The sequence below is a fragment of the Myxocyprinus asiaticus genome, chromosome 38 (assembly GCF_019703515.2).
Source record: "Myxocyprinus asiaticus isolate MX2 ecotype Aquarium Trade chromosome 38, UBuf_Myxa_2, whole genome shotgun sequence".
NCBI lineage: Eukaryota > Metazoa > Chordata > Actinopteri > Cypriniformes > Catostomidae > Myxocyprinus > Myxocyprinus asiaticus.
The window spans coordinates 11,630,811-11,658,454 of NC_059381.1; the positions used below are offsets into that span (position 1 = coordinate 11,630,811).

Below are 27,644 nucleotides of genomic sequence, written 5' to 3' on the forward strand. Positions count from 1 at the left end.
ACTTAACACAAATTTACTTAGTGGTGATTGTTAGTATGGTCAAAGTCAAAATCATTACAGTCAGGCCCAATAGCTCATCATGCATTAAAATGATTAACATGAGCAGTGAGACAAGGTAAAAATGACATTGTCCACTCTCCGTTTTTAAACTCAAGAGCTGCGTCTGAATTGCTGTACTTGCAGAGTATGTACTGAATTCAATGAAGAACTTATCATCTGTTAATAAGGTATGTACTTTAGGTATACAGATGTATTGTAGAAATACATTCCTGGACAAAAGTCCTTGAGCATAGTAAAATAAGTACAGCAATTACAGCTGCCTGACTCATGTTTTTTAAATTCAACTTTTCAAAACTGACGTTTCCTCATCTCCCATGGCTTTACAGGATTGCAAAGTGTCCATTAGTTACACACTTCAAAATCTAAGCAGATGCAGTACGTCATTAGGGTATTGTTCGCCTACTGTTTCATGTATACTTCGTAAAAGGACATCTTACAAATTCTGATGTACAGCTTTTTGCATACTATATAGTATGGAAGTACGTATAATCGCATACGGAGTGGGTGAAACAGTCCGAGCACAACATCGGCAAATTAAATTATGGAGAGACATGGAATAGTGTCATTGCGTGGGTGAGTGAGAACAGCTTGAAATATCAGTGTGGCTGACAACGATATTCCAGAGTTGGGCGATGGGGGGCATTTCTGTCTCGTGGTGCGCAGAGCTGCCTTACCTTTAATGAGCTTGCCCTCGTTCTGCTGCTTGTCAGAAGAGCAGTTGGCTGCACTGTCCCCCTCATCGCTGTAGACCAGGGAACCCTGTGAGGCCGGAAAAAGAGAAAGAGAGACTTACTTGGCAGACACGGGTACAGGATGAAATTCCTAAACTCTCAGTTTTACAGACAAAGGGTTTCTCAGGAGCTTGCCAGTACTTTAATGGACTAGCTTTGGACCTGAATATGTGGTTACTTTGAGCCACTGTAATTCCTATATACAGTTCATAGAATAGTACAAGCGAAGATGAGTAGACCCATATGCTATGTGTGCGTATGGCCTGAGCTCTATTAAGATGTGACGCAGGGCTTGAGTGTCACTCTTGGAGCTGGGCTGATGGACGAGTATAATCTCGGGAATGTTCCGCTGCGCAGAAACACACGTCAGGCTCCTTCATGGTCGTGCTGCGTGAGAGCAATGCAAAGATGATGCTCTTATTTATCAACCATCTGCCAGCAAATTGCACGCTTAAACATCTTTAATACCACCTCAACACAGTTCAGAGCATATGCAACGGTAGGCTGGTGAAATCTCCACACATTAATGATGAAAACCTTTTTCCAACTAATGAGTTTTACTGCAAAGTTTTATAGGCAAAGTTTATTAAAGTAAATACTGGGTATTTTTTATACCTATTTTATTATAATTATTGCAGATTTTTTAGACTACACTTAACTAAATCTATTTAAATTACTCACAGGAAACACAAAAGTCATTGTTAATAATATTTATTGACCAACATGTGCACAAATGGATTGACAAAAATATCTTTCACAGAGAATCATCTTCGAATGTTTAAATGCACAATACAGTAAAATTTTAATACATAAAAATCACATCTGATCTGGCATCCAGTTCTTTAAAAAAAAAAAAAAAAACAATTGTCCTATTAATAGTGCACAAGCTTGTTGCTGCATTTAGTCAGTACTTCATTGTCCTCAAAATGACAGCAAACATAATTTTTTCAAAAGAAAGACATCACAAGGGTGTATAAAAGCTAATTCTGTGTTCAATTCAAATGGACTGCGCAACTCGGGCTATGTTTAACACAGTATGTCAGGGCGCGAGCGCATTGCAGGTTCATCAGCGCTGCGCTGCTCGTGTGAGAGACTTGGTGGTGGTCACGTTCTGCTCAGCGCTGCATGGTTTAATTATCCCGATTGCGAGTCTATCCTTGTATCCCAGTCCAACAGTGGCAGAACAATGATTCCTTTATTGTTGATATGAAACACATACCTGAGCCTCACTGAGATGCTGGCAACTTTCCATGATTTTTTAACAGCAGGACCAACATGAGTAAAATGCATGGAAAAACAGAAATATTATCAGATTCAGAAATCCATAACATGATAAACATGCATTAAAATAGTAATGTCTTTTAGCATCTAAACAGAAACGCGCTTTTCTACTAAACTGCGAGAGTAAAAAGCATCTCGTCTGTCAATATTTCTGGCTTTGCTCGATTTGAATTCCAAAAAGGTGGCAAAACCTGCAGCATAAGAAATACTCAGATTCAAAATGTGCACCGCATGATAACATAAAGCTTGGTCAGACTTTTATTACAAAACAACAAATTTAATGTTACTTTGTTACATTATCTTAACCCATGATAAAGGATTTCGTTCAGCCCTTTGTAAAATGCTCCTGAGCTGGAAGCTGGATCTTACACGAACTTGTAAAGCCTTGCTACTCGGATAAAACCGATATAAAATGCGCATAAAATGTCAATTTCCTTTCAATTTGCAGAGTACAATATCAAAAACACACACAAAATAATAATAATAATAATAATATTAATATATAATATAATATAATATATATATATATATATATATATATATATATATATATATATATATATATATACACACACACACACACACACATCTTACCTTAAATTCTGTGTCCAAAAATATTTTTTCTGTTGATCCTGCTGGATGTCTGTTATTTCTGTCACCGCGTCTCTCATCGTGGATAGCGCATGTGCACATGCGTACGTGAATGAAATGTATTTTAATAGAATGTATTAGGCTTTTCTTTGTGGTAGTTTTTAATTAAATTATTAGAGGACATGTTCTATAATTATATCAAAGGAAATGAAATTGCTTCTAATTAAAGAAATATTTAACTGTTAATTACTAGGGAACAAAAGATCTTATTTCCTTGGGTAAATTGAATAATAAAATTAATAAATTATGAATAGTAATTAACAAAACCCAAAACAATTTTTTTCAGTGTAGGGTTTACAACTGTCCCATCTTAGCTGGGATGTCCTGTGTTTTAGTCTAAATTACGACGTCCAATACAGGTCGCCTACTGACCTGCCTTTTAGCGTGCAGTGAAATGTCCCGTATTAAAAGCATACTAAAATGTATGGACAGCAAGATGCTTAAAGGGGACTCCCATCCTGTATCGAAGTGCTCAAAATGCTTCAAGCATCCCGTATTCGTGTGAGACATTCAATACCTTATTACGCTGTGGTGGCTTGCAGCACCTTAGTGCATTCAGAAGTGATCATCCCTATACCTTATTCCCTTCATAGACTTTACCTTCCACTGTCGGAGGGCTGAAAGGTGTAAAAAAAAAAAAAAAACGGTCATTCTGAATTCTCTTGCAACAATCCTACAGCATGGCCATCATTATTGTTTTCCCTTCAAAGTGTCCTGTGAAGCCATTATTTATGCCATTTGGAACACAGTACGTCTTCTCATCGCAACAACTTACAAAACAACCCATCGAACACAACGAATAACGAAAGAAAAACATGAAATCCAATCTGGCCATTCAAACTAAGATGCATTTCCAAAAATATGATTCAAATTGGATAAAAAAAAGTAAAAAATACGAATGTGGTTTGGATCAGGCGTGTAAAAATCGGATTTTGTATGTTTTTGTCCTGTTCAGACTACAAAAAAAACCTGAACATGTTCAGGTCAGATAGGGCAAAAAAATTTAAAATAAATTCTGCCCATGTGAACATAGCCTAAGTGGTTGTTAGCATACGCTATACAGTTTCTAGGGTGTTGCTTACTAGCCAATGTCTCTATGATATTCTGGTCCAAAGATATGGGATTTAAAATGGGTTTTGCAGGGAATATAATGCAGACTGCTTAGACAAGTAATAGCACACCATTTCTAAACAAGCTGCATGATTTGAGGTACCATTTATTACTGTAGCACAAATGTGTGGGATGAGTTACACGCTGAAAATTAATAATAAAGGTTGGGTTTTGTTCAAATCTATGAGCAATATTTTGCTGTAGCAAGCAACCCTAATGAATATTTCATACTGCTGTGCATTAATAAGCACAGCCACTAATAATTCAGAGAATCTCACTTGCTGTGATAATCCCATATAATCTCCCTGTCAGGTTTTTTATGTAACAAGAAAAAATGACTAAGAGTGTGAGGAGGAGATATAGAGAGGAAAAAACAGTGTATTAAAAAAAAAAAAAAAAAAAAAAAAAAGAGGAGAGGAGAGGAGAGGGACTAGAGAAGCAAATACTGAAAGTTTAGTGTCCCTAATGATGGTTTTCAATATTTTACAGCTCTATTACAGAAGTGTCTGTAGATCCTCACTGCAGCCCAGAGTAAGATGAAGGGTCAGGAGGCCATTAAACCCATTTAAGCATCTCTCTCCCGAAGATGAAAGAGATGATGATGGAATTAAAGCGAGAGATTGGATCTGTGACCGGACACTTGATAATAAAGTGAAGAGACACACTATGTGGGGGAGACAGAGAATGTTTCAATTCACCATCTACTCCCACCTTCAAGAGAAATCTACTCAGAATTACAAGAGCTTTCCTGAACAGTCCATTTATTTCCACCTGTTTGCTCTGCTTTAAAATTGAGAACTTCAATGCTGTGCTTGCTTGAGCATCCAGAGCAGCCTGAAATAGCACCTTCTGCTCAACTAATGGTGCAACATTGGGGGAGGGGCTATCTGTTTCACCGGCCAATACAAAATGGAGGAGTGTGCAGGAAACTGGTTTGAAAAGTAAAATTTTCAGCTGCAAACCTGAATGACTTTTTCCCTCTGTGGAACACAAAAAGAAGACATTAAACAGAATGTTAGCCTCAGTCACCATTTACCTTCATTGCATGTTTTTTCATACACTGAAAGTAAATGGTAACTGATGCTAACACTCTGCCTAACATCTCCTTTTGTGCTCCACGGAAGAAGAAAAAGTCCTACAGGTTTGAAACAACAGAATTCTGGAGAGAATTTTCATTTTTGGATAAACCATCCCTTTTATTAATTCTTCCATACAGAAATGTGTTATCTTATATGTTAAGTTGTCTAGATGGTCATTTAAGCAGCAGGAATAATGCTCTATGTGGAGGAACATTTGATTATGCGTTACTGACGTAATTCCCAATGCGCTTTGCTGTTTGCAGAGAATCCTTCACTAAAAACCTTTGTTGTCATCTTACATCATTAAATTAATATCAAATGAACATTAATAACAAATAGGGGTTGTTATAGAGTCTCCCCTACTGTGCGACATTTCGTCTTCAGCCTTGGCTTTTCTTGAACATGTTCTCCCCTGTAGAGGTGGTGCTATAGTGAATGTCTTCATCCTTTCAAATGAAGGCGGTTAATCCCTTAATCCTGTTTATGAGTAAAGTCAGCAGAAGACATGCATGCTGATGGACCATGGCATGTGGAAGTAGCTCCATAATAGCAAAACATGATGAGCTTTTCGTTAGCATTTGGCGCACACTTCATTTATGCCATCCTTGTGTACGTGCTGAGTTAAGCAGGATAAAGCAATGCGACTAAATGAGAGTTAATGTGCTGTAATTCAAAGTGAAATGGTAGGTGTCACTCGGGAAGGATAAAAGAGAGATCATGATGCTAAGGGAATTATGATTCTCACATTATTTCAAAGAAAAGATCGTGCACTCATAATCGCATACACTTAGCACTTCCAGAACTCTTTAAAGAGTGGAATGTCATTTAACTTTTTTTTTTATAAATAAATCAGACTACTTCCTAATAACATTTCACACTTTACACAATATACTACATCTCAGGCTGTTTTCGCTTTAACCATTAATGGAAAGTCAGAAATGAAAAAAAGTGTCATTCAATTCACAAGTTTGTCCTTCTGTGCTTTTTGGTTTAACTACCAAAACTTACAGGTGAAATGTGTTAATTCCTGTGCGACTAGCATCACCAAAAATGACTGGTTTCAAACAGATTTCTGAATACTCTACCCATTTGCCATTGGTTGGACAAACGGATAGTAACGCTATTTGTTTAGCCAATGTTGCTATGTCGGGCTGGGCGGGATGCTGAAAAACCTTGATTGTCAAGTTTACTCTGATGCGCATCCAAGCCCAGAAATAGCTCTAGTGTAAAATACAGCCCATGTGTATCTGACTGAAAGCAGTCAGTTGGTTTAATAAAGTACATGTTGATAGAACAGTTTCTTTTTTTTTGGAGAACAACTTTTTTGTACAGACAACTCAGCATAAAGCAAGAACTTCTTAACAGTGCAGGTGGTAAAGAGAACTTTGAAGTGTGAGAAAAATAGAATTGACAAAATTAGGCTTCTTACTGGAGTCAAAAGTAGATCCAGCACCACAGGGAACAATCATGGACTTATATATATATATATAAAACAACAGAGAAACCGAAAAGAGCACCTACTGGAAAAATCTGCTTTGAAGGACCTGGTGATTTATTTAACTTATTTTGCTATACAGTGAAAGTGAATGGTGACTAAGGTTGTCATTCTACCTAACACCTACTTTTCTGATTCACCAAGAGAACATGAGAGTGAGTCAATGATAACATAAGTTTAATAGTGGACACTGTCAGCCTGAATTCGACTAGTCGCTCACCATGCGATTTATAAAATATGTTTGTAGGTAATACGGCAGGTATGAAGCCCGGTGGCTCTGCACTGAAAAGAAGCAGTGGCTCAAATGCAGGCCGTGATGTCCTTTCAGACTCATATTAAAAGACGCACACACAGAATGCACTTCAGAACTGGTGATTGTTTACTGTGTCACTCTGCTCAACAATGCATCAACGTATCAGCAACAATCTTACGCACTCTCCATATTGGTATTGCACATGCGCATAGCATTGTATCAACACTCATAATGTTCAGAACATTCCAAAGGCTACACTGATAAATATGATTCAAGTGCAATGATAACCTGCAATATATGCAAATTGTCCTTTAAAAATAACCAAAATACTAGCATAATACCAACCTGGATGCTGTTCACTCCTTCAAGAACATGATTCGGTGACAGTCAGAGAAGCGCTTCAAGTTGGAATCTGATGACCTGATGGAGTACATCCCGATTGTCAACTTTGTGTGTTGGAACATCCAACTTGGATTCTGTTTGCTCCTTCAAGAATGCGATACTGTGGATTTGTAGTGGTTTGAGGGTGGAATGGCGTCACGATTAGTTGAATTCGACTCGACTAATGGGCTCGACTAGTTGACTACTAAAAATCAGTAGTCGTGCAACCCCTAATCCCTTTAAACATGCTGGTCTCGAACCAGAAACCACTAACATCAGAGGCAGGGGAGTAGGATCATGTTTGTCGATGGTGTTTAATTAACTTTTAATTTAAATAATAGATTTAAAAAGAGCTTGTGATAGCATAAAGATGCTGAACCAAATTACTTTGGATGTAAAATATCTTCCCAAAACTCAACAGACTTGTAAAGACAGGCTGAGATGTGCCATGCTTATTTCTACACAGGCTGTGTAGTAATATATCTAGTTCATGTCATAGTTCAGCTCTCAAGTCAGTGGAATCGCGCACTAGTTCTGAGAGTGGTTCGTGTAAGCACCATTTCTGTGGAAAAAGGGTCCTAGAGATGCTGCCCCTGTTCTCTTAACTAATCAGTCTAAATGAGCTGTTGGAGGCCTTGTGTACAGCTTGATTATTTCCACTTATCAAGTCATAAGTGCAAAGACCCGTGAACGACTCTGTGATCTCACGTATCCACTGCCGCCCGACAACAGCATTCTCCTCCTCATCCTAGCAAAGAGAACTACAACACTGGATATAAATAAAAAAGGACACAAAAAGAAGGAGAATAACTTACTTCCCCAGAGGAGCACACAATAAAAGGAAGCAAACAAAGAAAGCGAGGCGACTAAAGCGCTCTTTGGCTCTTTCACCTCTTCAAAGGCGAGCAGCAGTACCGCTGAGCGAGCAAAGGGATGCAGGCACAAATCAAGAACAATAGCTTCCGAGCGCAGAGCTAACTTGTCTATAAAGTAAGATGACAGGCATGAGGATGGGTTAAAAAGACGAAGAACAGAGGACAGGTAGCGGAGGAGAGAGAAAGATAAGGTGGAGAAGGAAAAGGGACTGTGTTTTAAAGGAATGTTCTTAATAAGCAACTATAAGGAAGCTCTATTTACAGCATTTGGTGGCCATATCGGTAACATCCCAGGGAAGCTATTCATGCAAGTACAGTGCCTTTATACTCGAATGGGGCAAAACAAAACTGCCACGATATAGAAAGGCTTCTGTCAAGCTTACTTTCCATGCCATGTCAAATCACCTATAAAATCTAACAAGGCCAGAGTACCTTTAAGTTCTTTAGCTAAAATAAATAAACTGCACTTTCAGGCTGATCAAGCTACAGTGTAATGTTTGGGAAGCTAGTTTGAAACGATTGCTTCCCAAGTTACAAGCGATTAATAACTTGTTGTTATAAGTAGCAAAACTACAGTCAAGCTACATTAGCTTCACTAAAACTTACTAACAAAATGTCACAATTTGATTTGGTGTTTTGACGTATTTCCAACTGAAACAGGAAGTTGGGGCGGGACATGTCAAACGTGTTGTCCCATTATTTAAAATAGCAAATAGGCTTTAGTTTACAGCCACACACACATACCCCTTTCAACCATGCTGCTCATGTCAGTGCCACTAACCGGGGAAACTTGAGAAGCGATCTCAATACCGGCTAGCTTTTCCAAAGACTAGAGTACCGAACGATGATCTACTTGACAACCTTAATCCATAACCAGCCCACAAACGCACACAGCACATTGCGGTCTTTGCTTACTACGAGGCTGTAGCCATGGTGTAGGTCTAATGTAGATGAATGACAAAAAAGAGAGTAAGAGATAATATATCCATGTTTTGAATCACAATGCACTAAACATAATGAACAAAGAACACTTAAGCTGTGCATCCAAAGAAACCTCCAGTTGCACAAAAAATATAAATAAACACCAGTAACTTTCCTCCCACATTGGTGCATCCCATTTAGAAGTTATCATCCCAATTAACTCTTCCCTTCAAAGACAATTACCCTCCACAGTGAGAGCTTCAAATGGCTGAAAGGTGATAACGGTCAGTCAAAACTCACATTTTAAGCGATTCATATTGGGGGAAAAAAACTTAATTGACGATTATTACCCTTGATATTGTAATCGCGATTTTTAATGACGATTATTTGATGAAATTACTGTGACATCACTAAGCAGGCAAACATGCTTCCGGGTTCTTCAAAACAGCATGTTGTGGGCTGAGTTTCTTTTAAGCATTACATCCTGTAATAATGTTTGCTAATGTTACTAAAGGTTATTATAAAGGTACAGTTTATCTATGGTTTAAAGTGAAGAAATATACACTACCGGACAAAAGTTTTGAAACACTTGTCTGAAATGTTTCTCATGATCTTAAAAATCTTTTGATCTGAAGGCATATGCTTAAATGTTTGAAATTAGTTTTGTAGACAAAAATATAATTGTGCCACCATATTAATTTATTTCATTCTAAAACTAAAATTTAATAATAAAAAAAAAGTTTTTGAAATTGATGAATTGAACCAAACAATAAAGAAAAGCAGCCAATAAGTGCCCAGCATATAGATGGGAACTCCTTCAATACTGTTTAAAAAGCATCCCAGGGTGATACCTCAAGAAGTTGGTTGAGAAAATGTCAAGAGTACATGTCTGCAAATTCTAGGCAAAGGATGACTACTTTGAAGATGCTAAAATATAACACAGTTTTGATTTATTTTTGATTTTTTTTTAGTCACAACATAATTCCCATAGTTCCATTTATGTTATTCCATAGTTTTGATGACTTTACTATAATTCTAAAATGTGAAAAAAAAAAAAAAAAAAAAAAAAAATTAGAATAAAGAATGAGTGTTTCAAAACTTTTGACCGGTAGTGTATGTAGGTTATTTTTGAACTATTAAAAAAAAAATAATAATAATAATTTCAGTCAATATGCCTGTGCGTCATGTATCATGTTGATGTATTCTCATCCTCACACATTTAACACACTTCCAAAACCTGAAAAATGTGGCATAAAAACCAAAAACTACCATCAGACATGCAATATGTGTCTTTACTGCTTAAATTATTGGCTCACATATAGTAAATAATAATATCTGACATATTCAATAGTCAAACTGAACAGCCGATTTAGACTGAAGTAACTTACTGCATTTAAAATCCCGTATTGTGATCTTGTTCACATAAGATCATCGTTAGATCATATTTGGCCTCAAATCTGTCACAGTGGTTTCACTTTGGAAGGTAAGATCAGATGTGAGGTTGTGTGATTCGTTAAAATTAAAATCCACCAACAGCAGTAGTGGGTCAAATAGGTATTTATTTGAGCAGACGCGATAAAGAAGATGGTCCGTGAAATATGACGTTCAAGACTTTTTCTGTCCAAAACTAGCTGACTTCAAAACATGCCACTTTATAGCTGTTTAATACATAAATACAACTGTTATTCTTCTTTAATAAATTGTACAGAAAAATCAAGCAACGCAACAATATTCAAACTCTCCCATTATAATGACTGAAGCTGTCACTCACTGTTTGAGCCCTGCAGTTCTGTACTCACAAATGCCCTCATAATAAATAGAGCTGTTTAAATAACAAAATAAATCACTTATTTACTGTAGACCCTGTCTGTTCCTTGATTATAACGGTCGGGATTGTTTTAGCTTTGTTGCGTTCCTCGTTTGTGGTTTGTTTACCTACAGTAAATAAAACGGCACGACATGCAATGAACTGAAAATAGAAAATTGCTCACCTTTGTTTTACAGCTTCTTTTCGAGTGTCAGATGATGTTTCTTTAGCACAAATTTGTGTGTGCCATCGCAAACAGAGATGAAACATACCGTAAGCAAGCATCTGGACATCAGACTATTTAAAACTTGCGCATAAGGATTGGTTGTCATGACTGATTGGACTGTATACTCACTGCGTCTCTGATTGGCCATTGTCGTTTCATTGCTCAACGCACACGTCTGGGATTGGTTAGAAACTCTGCTGCAAAAACACGTTCTAAATAGAAACCATTAATGCAAAAGGAGTAGACTTAAATTGAAAAATCGTCCGTTTTCACAATTACATAATTGTGACAGCTGTAATCGTTAACGCAATTCATTTTTCGATTAATTGTGCAGCCCTATTCTTGAGTCTTTTTAGAGAGAGAGACTACAGAGTTTATATTCTTACATATTCTGCAAATAAAGTTTAGAAGTAGCAGATAGATGACCTTAAATATAATCGATATGGACTAAAAGCAGCAACACTTTAATTTTGATTTCAGGGGGTCTTTAAGGCTGTGCAAGTGCTCAAATTTGCTTACTTATTGATACAGAGAGGACTGTTTAGATGAGTGCGTTTGATTACTCCCTTTGCTCCATTGCTGCCATCACAATGCATTCTAGAGCATAAAAACTAGATATTCGCTTTATCATTAAGGTGACTGGTTCTTTAAATTTAAAGGTGGGACTTTCCTACAGCCACCATAATGAGCATTGCAATTTCTCCAATTCTTTTTTCTATGAGTAGTCTGTTTCTTCCTCATACAGTCTCTGGGAGCTCGTGGATTTTGGTAACTTTTTCATGTCATCTGCATTTAAAAAAAACAAGGGGGACATGGCATGCTGCTAGAAATTTGCAGATTGCCTCTAAGTGCCACTGTCATAGCTACGATACCGGTCTCTTAATGGCATTTTTCAGTCACTGACATGAGTAGCATGCTTACTTCTGCCAAAAAAACAAGATGATTATTACAGCTTTCATTTAACCGCCTCCAGACCCAACGGCTTAGTAAAACCTAATCATCTAAAAATACTTAGTATTCCTTTGATTACAAAAAACACGGCTAATTCAGAAAATGTGATATTAATGTAATTTGGAGCATTCTAACTGAACTACGTTTATGTGTGTGTACAAGACATGCAAATATGTCTTACCCTTCTCACCCCAAAAAAGGAGATAATACCTGTCTCTCTCTTTTTATGTTTTTAAGGCAGTCTGCTGGAATTTGAAAGGAATGCAAAAACCACGCCAGAGGGTAAAAAAACAAAGTTCTAAAAATAAAAACATTAATTTACTAAGTTTAAGAAGGACATGGAAAAATTGGCAGAGCCAAACACCAGGAGTAGGAAAGTGGAAGGGGGAACTAGACTCCATTTCTACAAGAGACTTACAAAACAACAAAATTTATAAGCAGAAGATATGTTCTGCTGCATTCTAGGTGGAAGTCCATTGCAGTTATCTATATATATAGGGTGGAAATGTAGCAGATATAAGAACACTTAATTTTTTTTTTATAAGTATGACAATGTGTCTGTTTGGAGAAAAGGAGATGGATAAACTGCATAGTTGTTGGTGGCATAGCCACCGTGCACTTAATGACAAATAAAGTATCAACCCGCTCTTTTCTTTTACATGTAATAAAAAAAGAGAGCAGAAAAAATAAACATCAAATGGAAGCTCAGTTACACAGAGGTCTGGAAGTGGAGAGAAATGTTTCCACTTTTCATTTAAAGCAGCTAAAAGGCCGACCATTTCAATTAAACATAAGAGCGTGCCAAAACCTCAGAGCTGGAACCGTAAGCACAGCAGCATTTATGCCTTACCAACGAAATTCAAAAGCTGTGGTGCAAAAACAATATAGATGATTTATGAAGTCAAGGGACCAGCCAAACGCCTTGATTATATTATGCAAGGATATGAATGGAGCAAAAAAGTACCCCACTTGTGTTTTTAGAATGCCACACAAGAATAAAAGTTAGCCGATTCTATTCAAATGAATTTAAAATGAGAATATTGGGCAGCTATATGGTGTAAAGAGAGGAAGAAGAAAGGGCTTTCTTTAGTTTTAGACAGTGCTCATTTCTTATGGGAGGTCCCTAAAACTGAGAGGGTACTCAATTGGTGCTATTTTAAAAATGATACATGATGCCACTAATAAAATTACTATTAAAAATAAAATGGAAATTAAAAGAAACTTCAGGTTACCATAGATCAAACCAGATGCAGTTTTGCTTTCATCATAATATTCTGTGCTCTACAACCTCAGAGGGATTTTGGTGGAATTGATGAGGAAAACCAGCCTGAGAAAGGTGTTAAAAGGAGAATAAACCAGTGCATTGTTTTACTGAATGACCATTTCCATGTATCAAAAGGCCTCATTAAAGGGGAATAATGTGACATTAAATGCTAAAACCATGATGACGGTTGAAACAGATATGGGTCACAATTACAAGCAGCATGAATTTTCAGAACCTGTCAAGTTTAAGATCAAAATCATCACTTGACCTTAAACATCATTAACTTTTGGTTCAAGAGGCTGAATAATCTAGGACAATACATTCACCTTTCAAAGTCAGGTCACAGCACACTCAGAGTATGCAGGCAAAATTCTGCCTTAAAACTTTTACAGTGTACGCTCCCTTGTGCATTACCCTCAAAATACAGAAAGGGAGGGGGAAAAAAAGCTATGCAATAAATGTGGTTAAATATAGCAGTCTTAAAGAAGTCAGACTCTGCTGAGATGGGGAGAAATCTGAACCAAATATCACTCGCTTTGAAGACGATCCCAGAACATCAAGTTTAAATGCTGCCTGAGGTTGATGAATTCACAGGGATGCTGAACTTTGCAGATCAAGTCTCAAGATCTTTGGGGATCCTGAATTAGTAAGGAAGAACATAAGAGCATCATGGATTGTATGGATGTGGCGTATGTAAGAAAGAAACTTGTCTGGGCTGTTTACAGGGTGATGTAATCAATGTTTTTTGGGATACCACACATTAATGTCCCTACTATCTGACAGATATCTCTGAAATAGGTGTCTTATGAAATCACACTCATATCTGTGACAGCCCTAGACACTGTAAGCAGTATGGGGAGTGGCCTGCACTTTTGTGGTTAATCAGAAAACTAGCCATTTAGAAACCTGTCAAACACTTGGGGTTTGCCTATCGGGTTGGCCGACATGTCTTTGGAGAATGAGACTTTATGAATGTTCTCACACACTATCAAACAGAGTTAAAAGAGGAAATTATTTCAGACATTGTAGTTTATCTGTTTGAATTTGAATAAAACCTTGCATTTTATGCTTTAATTCATCCAAAACTCTTCCGGCTTCTAGGCACTCTGAAGAACATGCATTTTAAATAAGGTCTGTGGGTGTTGGTGAAATATAACTGACCACATACCCCAAATGAGTAGAATGCCACTCAAAGCAATTGGTTCTGGGGTGGTGTCCTTGAGGCACGTACACAGGTTACAAGAACAAATTGATTCTCACAGGCTCACAGCCTCGCTCTGTCCTTCCTTTAAACCTTAGGATTTGTGTCCCACTCACACAAATAAAAGTCTCCCAAACTGACTCAGAGCGGAAAGCAGTGAAGTGTGCACAAATGCTGACTGCAAACTCACTGTACCTGACTAAAACAATATGAATGCTTAGAAAGGGTTTAGTTTTTCACTCTGATGATGTGATAAAATGGGTAGTTTGAGGCAACATGGCTTTAACAGAACACCTGAGGAGAAAAAAAAATATACAAACTGGAGAGAAAAATCAGCTGCAAATATCTAAGGAATGCATTTAAACTTCCTCGTACAGCAAGCCATGTTTCAAAAAGAGAAAAATAAATTTAAACTACTTAATTTCTCTCTCTCTTAAACTGTCTACACCAGACACGAGTGGCGTCACATCACGTAAAAAGCAAATAGATCCCATTATAATTAATGAAGCTACCTACAATGGAATCGTCCGCTGCATTGCACAGTGCCGACAATAAATGGATGCCCCGTTTTATTGCTGCCATGCTGCAGAGCTAAAGTAGCAACTTTATTATCTCTTCCATATGAAATTAAATTATTTTACTAACCAAATGTCGAATTTTTTTTATATATGAATTTTGTTTGTTACATATTTAAATAACTTTTGACTGCTACATTAAAGCCAGCTTGTGATAATTCTGGTCTATGGTTTACTAAATGAATTCATCTTTTGTTTCTAGCCACATTTAAACAATAACATTACAATAATAATTAAATAATTAAGTAAATATTTATAACAACGAATTTACGTTGAAAATAAAGCAGGATACAAATTTTTCCCATTTACCCGTTGCTGAAGTCTACTTGAGCTCACAGCTGATTGGTCTGTACGATTTGTACGATTTCTACTGTACGATAATGTATCGATATTCCAACACCAGTAATCAATATTTTTAGTTACATTTTCACAGTAATATAAAGTGTGTCTGAAGACCAAATTTACCTTGGGTTGGTCAAAAAACACTCAATAATTTCTATTCGCCCAACATGCAAACTTAGTACAAGCTATGAATGTAAGTCTAGAACTTGTTTCAGTAGATCCTTCAGCAAGGGTTTTTTGGGTAATGATAAACACACTGAAACCAATATACACTTTTCCCTCACATTTGTTTGTTTGCTTTTTTTTATGACACTGGCGTGCCTACGCACTACGCTACTTTTGTGGCTCTACGATGAAGCATGATCTTTTAAAATTGTTGCGCAGAGCACCTAAGTCGAATGAAGCTGAATGAGAAACAAGTGAGTAAAAGATCACAGTTTATCACAGTTTTGAATCACAACTGACTAAACAAAAAAGCACAATATTGTTGTACAGCGTTCCAGATAACAATATAATTTCACATCGCCAGGCCGCTGCTAATTCTCACCCCAACTTAAAAATTGTTTAGCAGCAGTCCAAAAGGTGATTTCAAGAGGTCTGAAAAACTCTCCAGTTGCTCTGATGAAAGCAGTGGCGAATTTTATGCACCCAAACCAAAGCTTTGAGGGGCTGGGTAGTCTGTGCCATATCCGACAGCTGGAAAGACTGCCACCGAGCTGGAAGCACAATTAAGAGTGGAAGATTTTCAAAATAAATTATAAAATTGCACAGATTAGACAGCAAAAAGTTCTGCTCAAGTGAAGTAATTACCTAAAGCAGCAGCCGAGCTCTGACTCTGGAGACGATATCACTGGCAGGGCCAGCAAATAATAATAAAAATAAAATAAAAAAATCCCTCCTGGAATAGAGTGTTTCTTCCAATTTTCCACTAATACATCTTAACTTTTTTCCACATTCATAATTTCTTATTTCCTTTAAATCCCTAATACATCAAATCTCTTCATTTAGAGATAATGTAGGCTGCAGATACTACCTTATACTAATGAATTGTTAACTGTATCAGTCAACTCCAAGGTTAGTCAGGACTATAGGGCAAGTCCCAAGGGTATGGTGTTGTACTGATGGATCTGGGATCTGCAGTTCCACTCAAGAGACAGAGCAAGCCCTCAATCTTATAAGTAAATTACATTTGAAATCAAATCTAAAAACAAGCAAGTTTAAAAATGGTAGTCCATGCGACTTGTGGATCGAATTTAAAGTCTTCAGAAGGCATAAATCATTTTTCAGTGAAAATCTTGCACGTTCATCATACTGTATGGCTTCAGAACACTTGAAATATGACGCACAAGTCGCCTGGACTACTTTTATGATACTTTTGCATTCTTTTTGAAGCTTGATGCCTGAAATCACTATCCACTGCTTTTTTAATGAAAAGACGGATCGCTATATTCATTACAATACCTTATTTTGTGTTCCGCAGAAAGACTGCGGGTTTAGTTAAGTCATTTTTATTTGTATAGCGCCTTTCACAACACACATCGTTTCAAAGCAGCTTTACAGAAAATCATGCATTAACAAAAAATGAAACCGTAATATCTATAAAGTCTTAGACTCATCATTGTGAAGTTTGATTAAATATGATTATGAAGTGTGTATAAAAATAAGTAATTAAATAATAATTGTATTTAGAAACCCAGCGAGCAAGCCAAAGGCATGAGGATGGGTGAATTATTACAGAATTTAACTTTTTAGGTGAACTATTAGTAAAAGGTTACTATTATAACTTTTAGTGAAATCAAGAAAATTACAATGACATCTTATTCTTACCAGCAATACATCCCATTTAAAATTAGATGGCCAGTTATGCTTTGTACCAATAACGTTAGGCCATCGAGTAATAGGAACAACCAACAATTCAGACACGGAGCAATGTGTAAATGCCCCATCAGACGGAGACACAGTCAAAGTCAATGTGCGTAATGCGAACTGAGGAAGTTTCATCTTCAGTTTCAACTTCAGTTTCAAGTTTCAAGTCAAAGTGTTCTTCAACACACACACACACGCACGCACACACACGCACGCACACACACGCACGCACACACACGCACACACGCACGCACGCACACGCACGCACACACACGCACGCACACACACGCACACACGCGCACACACGCGCACACACACGCACACACACGCACACACACGCACACACAGAAAAAGACAGCAACTATATCTATAGTCTCAACGCAGTCCTCATTAGTTCACTCTGCAACCACTTACTGTGCTCCTAATCATGTCAACTGACACAATTTCCTCTTAGGAAATATAATTCAGGTTTAGATAACATTTACATTAAAAGGCAATAATGCACCGACAATTTGAAGCCGAAAATGGGTCTATTAGGATAAGATTCACTTACAGAGTTCATGGGTGAATGATCTTTTAAAGCATGCGCTCTTCCAAATGAACTTGCATATGGTTAACGCAAGGATTCCCACCTCCCCACTACAATAAATATTGTTTCAATCCATCAAAGTTTAGCATTTGTTTACGAAATTTGTATTAGCCAGTGCCGTGCGTGGGAGAGATACAAAAAAGCCAGTCTGAGCACTTAAGCAAAGATGCATTCATAAAGCGCCCTCATTCTAATTCAATTCACTCTTGATATTTTCTTTATATTTAATAATGCGCAGCTGCACAGTTAAGTCCGTCTTGCCTCTCAATCCATTAAAAATGACCAGCGAGTTAATAGTCAGTAATGACAGGGAAAAGGATAAGTTGTCTTAACATAATGGATTTACAGCATCACACAAACCATTAGAGGCAGAACACAAACAAAATAAGAAAAAAAAAAAAGCGATGAAAAATCAGGACAAGAACCGATTTAATTTCTTTCACGTCTATATGACCACTTGACTGGCAAACGTATTGAGATGCAATTTTCTCCCTGTATGTCTGGCCTAAGTAAAATAACTTTCTTCAAAGAGTGATTAGCATCCTGCAATTTTTCTGCTCTGATAAACTGCAGAATCTCCCCGTTACATTACATCAGTGTGAGGATCAAAGTAAACTGCTTCTGTATCGCACAAAACCTCCAGTGTTTACTAATTACCCTTATATTACATTCTTTATAGTGTCCTTAATTGCCTGATTGAATTGCCATTACAACAAATTGCATTATTGCACTGTATTGTATCATGCTGCTTCTACATTACTAAAGGACCATAAGGTGCTAATTAGCTTACTGCAATAACCTGTCATTTGTCTACATTAACCTAGGGGATTTTCTAAAACTGTGTAGCTCTTACATTTTTTTAGGCTATGTGTTTGTATTACAATTGTGTACATGTGTGCCTTTGCTACAAAAGCAACCATTAGTCAAAGAGATAACGCTAAATTTATTTTTAAAGTCCATATACTGTATTTTTAAAAGATCTAGTAATACAAGTCATGTGGTGATGTCATATCAAGGCTCTCTCACAAAATTCAATGAACAGAGAAAGACAGGGGTCTTGTAGGAACTATCCTTGAAGAGCCACAGAGTCTTAAAATCTTGAGAGGTAACGAAACACGTCAATCAGAGCTGAAAAATGCCATAATTTGCATTGGTAAACAGACATATTTATATATAAAAAAAAAAAAAAAAAAAAAACAGTAAAGTATAAGCAGATGTTAAATATGCCATATTGTGCCATTAGCATGGCAGAACATATTGCACGTACTGTATATGCAGACATGCGTACAAAACAAAGCTCGCACACATATAGATGGATAAAATGCAATAGACATCGCTATGTTAAAGATCCTATGGATAAATTTCAAACAAGGAAATAACCTGCAATAATAATGAATAAAACATATAATAATAATGTATCACTACATCACTGACCGATGCCGATACTGATATCTATAGAGCACGTAGATCCTGTATATCGGTCTACCACTAATAGATATATTGGTATAACTAGCCATATTTAATGAATTTACAAGAAACAAGTGATAGGGTGAAAAAAGGAAGTAAGGAGAAGGTTAAGAGAAAGGTAAAGACTCGTGGCTGTTACTACCTCTGACACACTCAGGCCTTCTTTCTGCATGAAGTAGTGCTTTTTGAACTCGTAATAGGAGTTGTACTGGTGCCAGGACTGCAGGAAGTCAAACCTTTAGGGTGTAGAAGACAAGTACAAAAATGTTTTGTCACACTTCATAGTGATCTAATAGCAGTAAGACTGTCGTATTTGAAGGATGGCTTTACGAGCAGGAGCATAATTGCTTACCTTGGGTCTTTCTTGGCACGCACACTGGTCTCGAATTTCACCCCATTTCTGGCCACATACTCGGCTAGTTTGTCAATGACAGGCTGGATGTCGGGGGGTGGGGGGATGATGGCTGCGACAGGAGCGGCCGCCGGCGTTGGGGCGATGGTGGTTTGAGGAGGCCGAGAGCTGAAGGATTAAAGAAAAACTAGATTTGCATTTGCTGAAGGAAATATCAGTTTTTGCATGGTGCTGCAAATGGGCAATTCTGACCGTACACATAAAAAAATTAAAATAAAAACTTTTTTAAAAAGCTAAAAGCAGGCAAACGCATGAAAAGTTATTTTAACTTGACACTGCATCTCAAAAATGCGGTGCAAACAGTAAGATACTACAATGGTCAAAACACCTGTTTAGGTCACGTTTACATAGAAAGAAAATATATCAGCTTGTACAGATGCAAAAAATGGTTTCTGTGTGAATGGCCCCTAATAAAGACGCACATTTTTAAAATAAAAATTCTGTCATCATTTACTTACCTTTAAGTTGTTCCAAATCTGTATAACACAAGATGAGATGTTAGGCAGAATGTTAGCCTCAGTCAGTATTTACTTTTATCGTATAGAAAAAATAATTCAATGAAAGTAAATGGTGACGGAGGCTGTCAATCTGTGTAACATCTAGTCCATGGAAGACATACATTGTTTGAAACATGAGGGTGACTGAACAATGACAGAATTGCAATTTTATGGGAAAAGCTCTGCATACTCAGGTGGTAATACAAAGCAAAAATAGACAGTTAAATGCAGACCTGGAAGCTGGAGGGGCTGCAGGAGCAGCATGGGTGATCGGAACAGAGGTAGGAGCCGACACTGTGACTGGACATGCAATAGGGACTGATGGGATTGCAGCCACAGGGTCCAAAGAAGGTGCGGTGCCAGGGGGAGGCGGAGGGCCAGTCGCAGGATGAGTCGGCATCATGCCAGTGGGCAGCGAAGTGTAATAGGCACTGGCGTCAATTCCAGGAGGTGGCGGAGCCAGGCAGTACGTACCATCAGGCATCAAACAGTAGCCATAGTATATTGCTGCCACATTAGCTGTGGAAAACAAATAACATGGTGACTAAATCAGACATAAGTCCACCAAGGGCAAATTAAATTGAATAAGTTACAATATGAAATTCCTGTTTTGTGCTCGCCTGCCCCTTTATTGAGAAAAAGTGTATTGAAAGTGACAGTGCAGTTGTATATGTATATATATATATATATATATATATATATATATATATATATATATATATATATATATATATGTGGGTGAGCAAAAAGGACATATACATTAAAACACAGGTTGTCCACAGCATTTTTGTTTCGGTTAGAATGGCAGGCAAGCACACTGAGGGAGCTCTGCTGTGATGCAAATTAAAAATTGAAATAATCTACGCTTGGATCACTGTCCTCATAATTAAATTTCCTTTTAAAGCAGAAGATAAAACAAGAGCAGAAGAAAAAAAATCATATTCCTTTGTTCTACCAGAGCACAAATAATTAGGATCAAATTGTCCTTGTGTTGAGATGGCAAACATTTAAAGACTTACAGTTTTTGGAAAACACACTTAATAAAGCCCAATTACAGTCAGGCTCTGATTTTTTCTTCAGTCAACTGTTACAAGATGACAAAAAGACCTCAGAAGAAAAAACAAACCAGCTTAATAAATATAGCGATTTGTTAGGTGCGGGTGAGAAAAAGATCAATATTTAAGTCCTTTATATCTATAAATCTCCACATTCATTTTCACATTCTTCTTTTGTTTTTGGCGATTGCATTCTTCGTGCATATCGCCACCTACTGGGCAGGGAGGAGAACTTATAGTAAAAAAGGACATAAATATTGATCTGTTTCTCACCCACACCTATCATATCACTTCTGAAGGTATAGATTTAACCACTGGAGTCTTGGGGTTTATTTTTATGCTGCCTTTATGTGCTTTTGGAGCTTCACATTTTTCGACCTACAGAGCTGAAATATTCTTCTTAAAATCTTCATTTGTGTTCAGCAGATGAAAGTAAGTCATACACATATGGGATGGCATTAGGGTCAGAAACTGATGAGAGAATTTTCATTTTTGGTTGAACTGTCCCTTAAAGATCAATACAAGCAATTCTGGGCTTTTAGTCAAATAAGGTAAAAGTGTGAACCTTAAAGAGTGACTCGTTCTAAAAACAAACTTTTACTAAAAATTATACAAGAAAAATATAGATAAAACTTCTGGTAGTCAAGTCATTTAGTTGGAAAACAGATACACCATTGAGACCAATCCCTAATTGCAAGACAATTTTGAAACCGTGCAGCCCTTGTGAGCACTAAAGGCTATGCACAATGGTAAAGACTTCAAAAAGTTAAAATACTACAAAAGAAATTATAATAACGAAAAAAAAAAATGAAAGGCAGTGGAATTAAAAGTGACGGCATCTCCTGGGTTCTCTTGAAGCGAAGGCTGTAAAAGCCCTGGAAGAAAGCCAGACCAATAGAGATTGATAGACTCAGTCTGCTCATTTAGGCAGGTTTAGCATTGTGTTTGACTGCAGCTACACATCAAAAGGAGCTGAAAGAGGAAGGGGGGTGGGGGGGTGGTTAAGGGGCATCAGGGATCTGGACACGACTACATTTACTTCACCACTGACTGAGGTGTGTGAGCACGTGTATGAGTGTGAGGGTGACCGAGAGATGGAGAGAGAGAGAAACAGAGTGCAAGAGCGAGAGCAAAAAAATAAATGAGAAAATAAGGCACAGGGAAAGAAAAATGAAAGCAAGCAAGAGAGATTTTGTGAAAAGCAAGTTAAAGCAGAAGGAGAGAGTGAGAGACGTGTTTGGCGAGTGTAATAAATCCTTTAAGGCTTTAAACAAATATTCCACATAGTGAATAGAATAACATGAACAATATTCAAAATATTTAAATATCTTTATCAAAATTATTTTTTGGTTCACTTTAAATAGGGTGTCCAGGTCAATTTAGCATTTTTATTTTTTGGAACCCTGCACACTTGAATATCATAGAAATATGAAATATAATAATTATTAATAATAATAATTATTATTAATTTGAATGTTATGCCATAGTAATGCTTCAGTTTACTTTCACACTGCATTTTACATGATTTAAAGTTGCACTCAGTCATTTTTTTGCAATATATGTAAGAATTCATGACCACTCACATTAAAATGAAGAATCCAGTCACATCAGTAACCTTATAAAAGCTGTTTTATTCTATATGGAGAGGGTCAGCACATGGGGGCTGCCATGTTAGAATCAAATTACCAGCTGAATACTACTCGCTTAACCGTTCTGTAATTTGACACTTTAACTCATTGATTAAAGTAATCATGACTGACTGTGAATACAAAATTTCTACAATGGCATCTGAAAATGAAAACTATTGATTTTAAATGATAATGAATCCAAGCTTCAGAAATCATCTATTAAACCAGTGGAGTCTTATGTGTTACTTTTATGTGATTTTTGGAGCTTCAAAGGTCTGGTCATCATTCACTTGCACTGACCTATAGAGCTGAGATATTCTTCTAAAAATCTTCATTTGTGTTCAGCAGAAGAATGAAAGTCATTCACATCTGGGATGGCATGAGGATGAAGAAATTCTAAGAGAATTTTTCATTTTTGGGTGAACTATCCCTTTAATCCATATCTGGTGAAATGCTCCAATCTCCTCCTCTGTGCCCCAAATGTGAAATAAAGTGAAACTGGAGATGGTCTGAGTTTGTCTGGCACATTCACATAATGCACTAATTTAATTAGATCAAATAATCGCGATCAGGTGGTTATGCAATAATTGCAACAGGCCTAAGCGGACACTGTTCCAATCATAAAACCCAAATCAGAATTCATATATCCCATAACAAATGGGCTTTTATTCCAGCTCCAGCTGACAAGACTTTATATTCAGTGATGGGATCTAATCATTCATGACGTTTCCCTGTGGAGATAAAGAGGCAGAGAGCTTTGCTCTGGAGAAGGAGATGGAGAGGATCTGAGCTCTCAGCGTGTGCTGCTGGATTTGACTCAAGCAGTATTTGAGCAAGATTAGCCTGAAGAATCAGCAGACAATCCTAAATGCCTGGAGGAACACGTCACAAATGCAAACAATTTACGCTTACTCGGGCAAATAACTTTGTCAAGTTGATAGAGTGAGTTCTTAATGTTTTATTTTGCTGAATCTTACAAGACATCTTGGTTGGCTAAAAAAGACAGAATAATCCAAAGACCTGAACGGAGTAGGAAGTGTTGTACAGAGGTTTATGAATAACTGCATGGATGGTAGATGAGAAACTGGTCACCATGTAGACCAAATGTCGGCGACCTTTTTGACAAAAAATAAGTCGGAAATACGACTTATTTCATTAATCATTTACAAAACAAATATTAAAAAACAAATAACTACTTGTTTTTCGTACTTTAGATTTTATGCTCAAATTAAAAATAGGGAATTGGAAAAATGGCCACAGGACACTGTCCATTTTGATAATTTGATTTTCCAGGTGAAAAATGAATTTGCACATATGGGTGGCCCTTTCTTCTGACTGGTCAACCTGCACCGTTGTCTGTTCTTCCTCAATGCCATGAGACAGAATGATAGTTCACTTCTGTTAAATTTATCAGATGAATTCGTCTCAGCTAATATTACTGAAATAACGAAAATAACCATAAATCCACAAGACTACAGAAGCATAGACCTACACTGCAAAGAAACAGGCTTACATGAATGCTTACTTGAGAGCGAGCGAGCGCTCACAGGGCACTTGGGTGTGAGTGACTTGCTTAACATATGAAGTTTACGAATGCTCGTCTCTCAAATGCTCGACCATTGCATTTGAAATCAGCATTTACACACAACCTTCAGATTTGCCCGATAATAAAAGGCACACAATACTGTCGCGTAGTAGCCTACTATTCTACGCCCCAGTATAGGCTAATAAGCTAGCCATATTCCCATTTAAAAATACGGAGCTTGGCTCTTAAAATAATGTAGGCTAGTCCTATCCACTGTTTTGTAAATACATATTGCCTTATATTAAATGTATTCATATCTTCCAATGTATTATTTGTGATTTACTGTTGTAGCTGTTATAATTCACTGCCATGAATGCAGCCAATAACTTTCATCTCTCTGCTTGGATGCAGCCGTTTTACTGCATATTTCCTGAACTGCATTTTGTTTTATTCATAGCACTGCAATATGTAAAATGACAATAAACCCGACTGAAGCAGCTCAGTTAACAGGTATTTGACTAAAATGAGAATTGTTGTAATGTTCGAATTTAGATAAAATGCAAGTATAGTCACGGTAGGCTATAATTGGCAGAAAGAGTGCCCCAGCTTTTCACGCTTTCTTTTTGTTCTTATACTTTGACCACCATGCAGTAAACACTGATGCATATTAACATATCATAACATTATTTATGTTATTATGCGCTATTTAGCATGAATGAATCCTCGATTTTGGATTCTAGCAGGTAATTATTTATTTTCCTGGGCAGACAGACAGACAGCAGCAGATATGGGAGGCGGTGGAGGTGAGGGAAGTTTTGTGCCGGTAGCCACTTGGAGAAAATTACCCTAATGAAATTGCAGTGAGCGATTCTTTCGTTACTATCTAATGGTTTCTCATGTTAGACAAAGCACGAAACAGCGATGCCAATTTAAAATGCTTATTTAAAACAATAATTATCTGGACAAAAGACGTCCCGACTCTAGGTCCATCGGGATGCTGCATACGGTTCGTGACTGTCCCGGTATTACCGCAATGTGGGCCACCCTAACTGCAAATGCCAGACCCAACTGCATCCAATTCTTCAGTGCAGTTCAGACTAGCCAGCTGTGCCCAGTCTCAGAACTGATCAGCTGAGCTGCGTGGTAGCCCACCACTTATAAATGTATAGAACAGTTTTTGTGGCACGATGATAACTGTAAGAAGACATTTGGCATTCAGAGCAAGGGACTAATTTATAAACAGCTACAGTGCTGTGAAAAAGTATTTGCCTCCTTCCTGATTAGGGCTGCAACTAACGATTATTTTGATAATCGACTAATCTGGGGGTCACGTGACACCATGCAAGAGGCAGACGTGTGAGCGACGAGCTCTGTGTACTTTGCTAAATTTTTTATTATTTTTATGTTATAATCTGGTGAAATTTTATACACCCAGTTACACATTTGCTCTTTGAGGGAAAACATGGCAAAGAAGTCAAAATCCTCGGGCTCTGGAGACAATAAAAGACACTTATGTGTTCAGGATGAAAGCCCCGACAGGCCTACAGACCGGGGACTCAATTTGGATGGCGCGGCGGGAGAGGAGATCCAGCGTCAGTTGTCCAACATGTCGGTGATGTTGATGAAGGTTCTTGCTGACTTGGAGGATCTCGCTGTTGATCGATTACGGCGATGGAAATAAATTTCTCTGAGATAGTTACATGAGAGACTGATGTTGAGAGACAAATTGATTTTCTGGAATCTTCGGAGAGGGAATTAACCGCTAATCTGCCCGCGACCAAAGTTGATTTGGAACATCTCCTTGAAGATCTTGAGAATAGAAGCCACAGGAATAACATTCGAATTGTTCGAATTCCTGAGCATGAGGAGGGCAGAGATATGGTGAAATTCCTAGACGAGCTTTTCCCCGAGTCTGCTCGACATAACAGGCCACAAGCTGGAAATCAAGCGAGCTCACAGAGTCCCAGCTCACAGATTTGCTGAGGGAGACAGGCCCCGATCGATTCTGGGATCATCCGATAAAGATCTTGTGTTGCGCCAGGTGAGGAGCAAAGGGAAGCTTTCTTGGAAGAACCATAATATTTTCTTGTTCCCGGACTTTGCGAGTTCGACAAGAGAGAAACGCGATCGGTTCAAGGAATATAAGAAACTCTTACATCAGCGAAAGATCACTTTTGCCCTGATGTTTCCGGCCAAACTGAGAATAGAAACGAAGGTCGGTCGCAAAGTATTTACATGTCCCAATCAGGCAATGTCGTTTATTGAATCAATGGGTGAGTAAACCACTGGGTGTTTCTCATGTGAGTGGGTCGACTCGCTGTACTTTCTCTGGCTTTTGAGGAAGCTGGGCGTCATTTTGGTTTCTTTTTTTCTTTTTGCATTGGCTCCACCGTGCGGCTGGAGTTTGTTTTGTGAATAACACTTTTCCTTAAAGAAACTTTTGCATTGACGAAAGATTACATTAGCACTGAAGTTCCCGGCCAGTTTGAGAGTGGACACTACGGATGACTGCAAAATATCTACATGCTCACACAAAGGATGTCTTTTATAAAGTTGACGGATTGTGTAAGTCATGGTATATACTTTTATGCAGCCTCCGAGTGAATTGACTCGACCATCCGGGGAACCGGGATGCCGGTTTTGTTTCTTTTTGCGTTGGTTCCGCCTAGCGGCTGAAGCTTGTTCTATTGAATAACACTCCTTTGGAACAGCTGTGGATTAACCTGTTTGCTCTTTGTGCTTATTCCTCCTGCTGGCTGTAGTTTGTTTTGTTGAGTATTTTTACGGGACATTGGAATGATGATGTCATCTGTTGAACTCATAACAGCCGGCTCACTGAACATTCGTTTATCTGTCCAAGGAATCTGAACAGCTTTATATCAGCTGGAATTTGTTTTGTGGAAGATCACACCTTTGAGACAGTTCTGTGAATGAATCTACATGTTCTTTGTGTTCATTCTTCCTATTGGCTGGGGTTTATTTTACAAAGTATTTTCTGTTATGTAATTTTGCCTCACAAATTTGAGTTGTCGTGGGGGCTCGTGGGCATTCATGGACCTTTTGAGTTTAAAGGGACTGTCGGCGGTTGGCGCTTTCATGCGCACGTTTTTCTTTTTTCTGTTTGTTTTGTTCAGGGGGAAGTTCGGGGTTTGATTGTTTCAATAATGGGGAATGTGGTCTGTATAATTTAGTTTTTGACACACAATTTATTTTTTCTACTATATCAAAATGTCAAATGTTAATATGAGTGTATTATCTCTCTCCACATGGAATGCAAATGGGTTGGGGCACCCCATAAAAAGAAGGAAGGTTATTACTTTTCTTAAATCGTAAGAAATATGATATAGTGTTTCTTCAAGAAACATATCTCTCCCCGCTGGAAGCTGAAAAATTTGAAGATAT

The 27,644-nt window shown here is 37.7% G+C and overlaps 1 protein-coding gene across 3 annotated transcripts in view; it reads right to left on the reverse strand.

Annotated features, from left to right (window-relative positions):
* sfswap (splicing factor SWAP) overlaps positions 1-27,644 on the reverse strand; it is a 130,664-nt gene that overhangs the window by 57,358 nt on the left and 45,662 nt on the right. For all 3 annotated transcript variants that reach the window (XM_051677249.1, XM_051677251.1, XM_051677250.1), the window contains exons 8-11: positions 20,268-20,553; positions 19,478-19,645; positions 19,268-19,361; positions 735-819 (exon numbers count right to left, since the gene is read on the reverse strand). In XM_051677249.1, the coding sequence (XP_051533209.1) occupies positions 735-819; positions 19,268-19,361; positions 19,478-19,645; positions 20,268-20,553 (633 nt within the window). The remainder of the gene's footprint in view (positions 1-734; positions 820-19,267; positions 19,362-19,477; positions 19,646-20,267; positions 20,554-27,644) is intronic.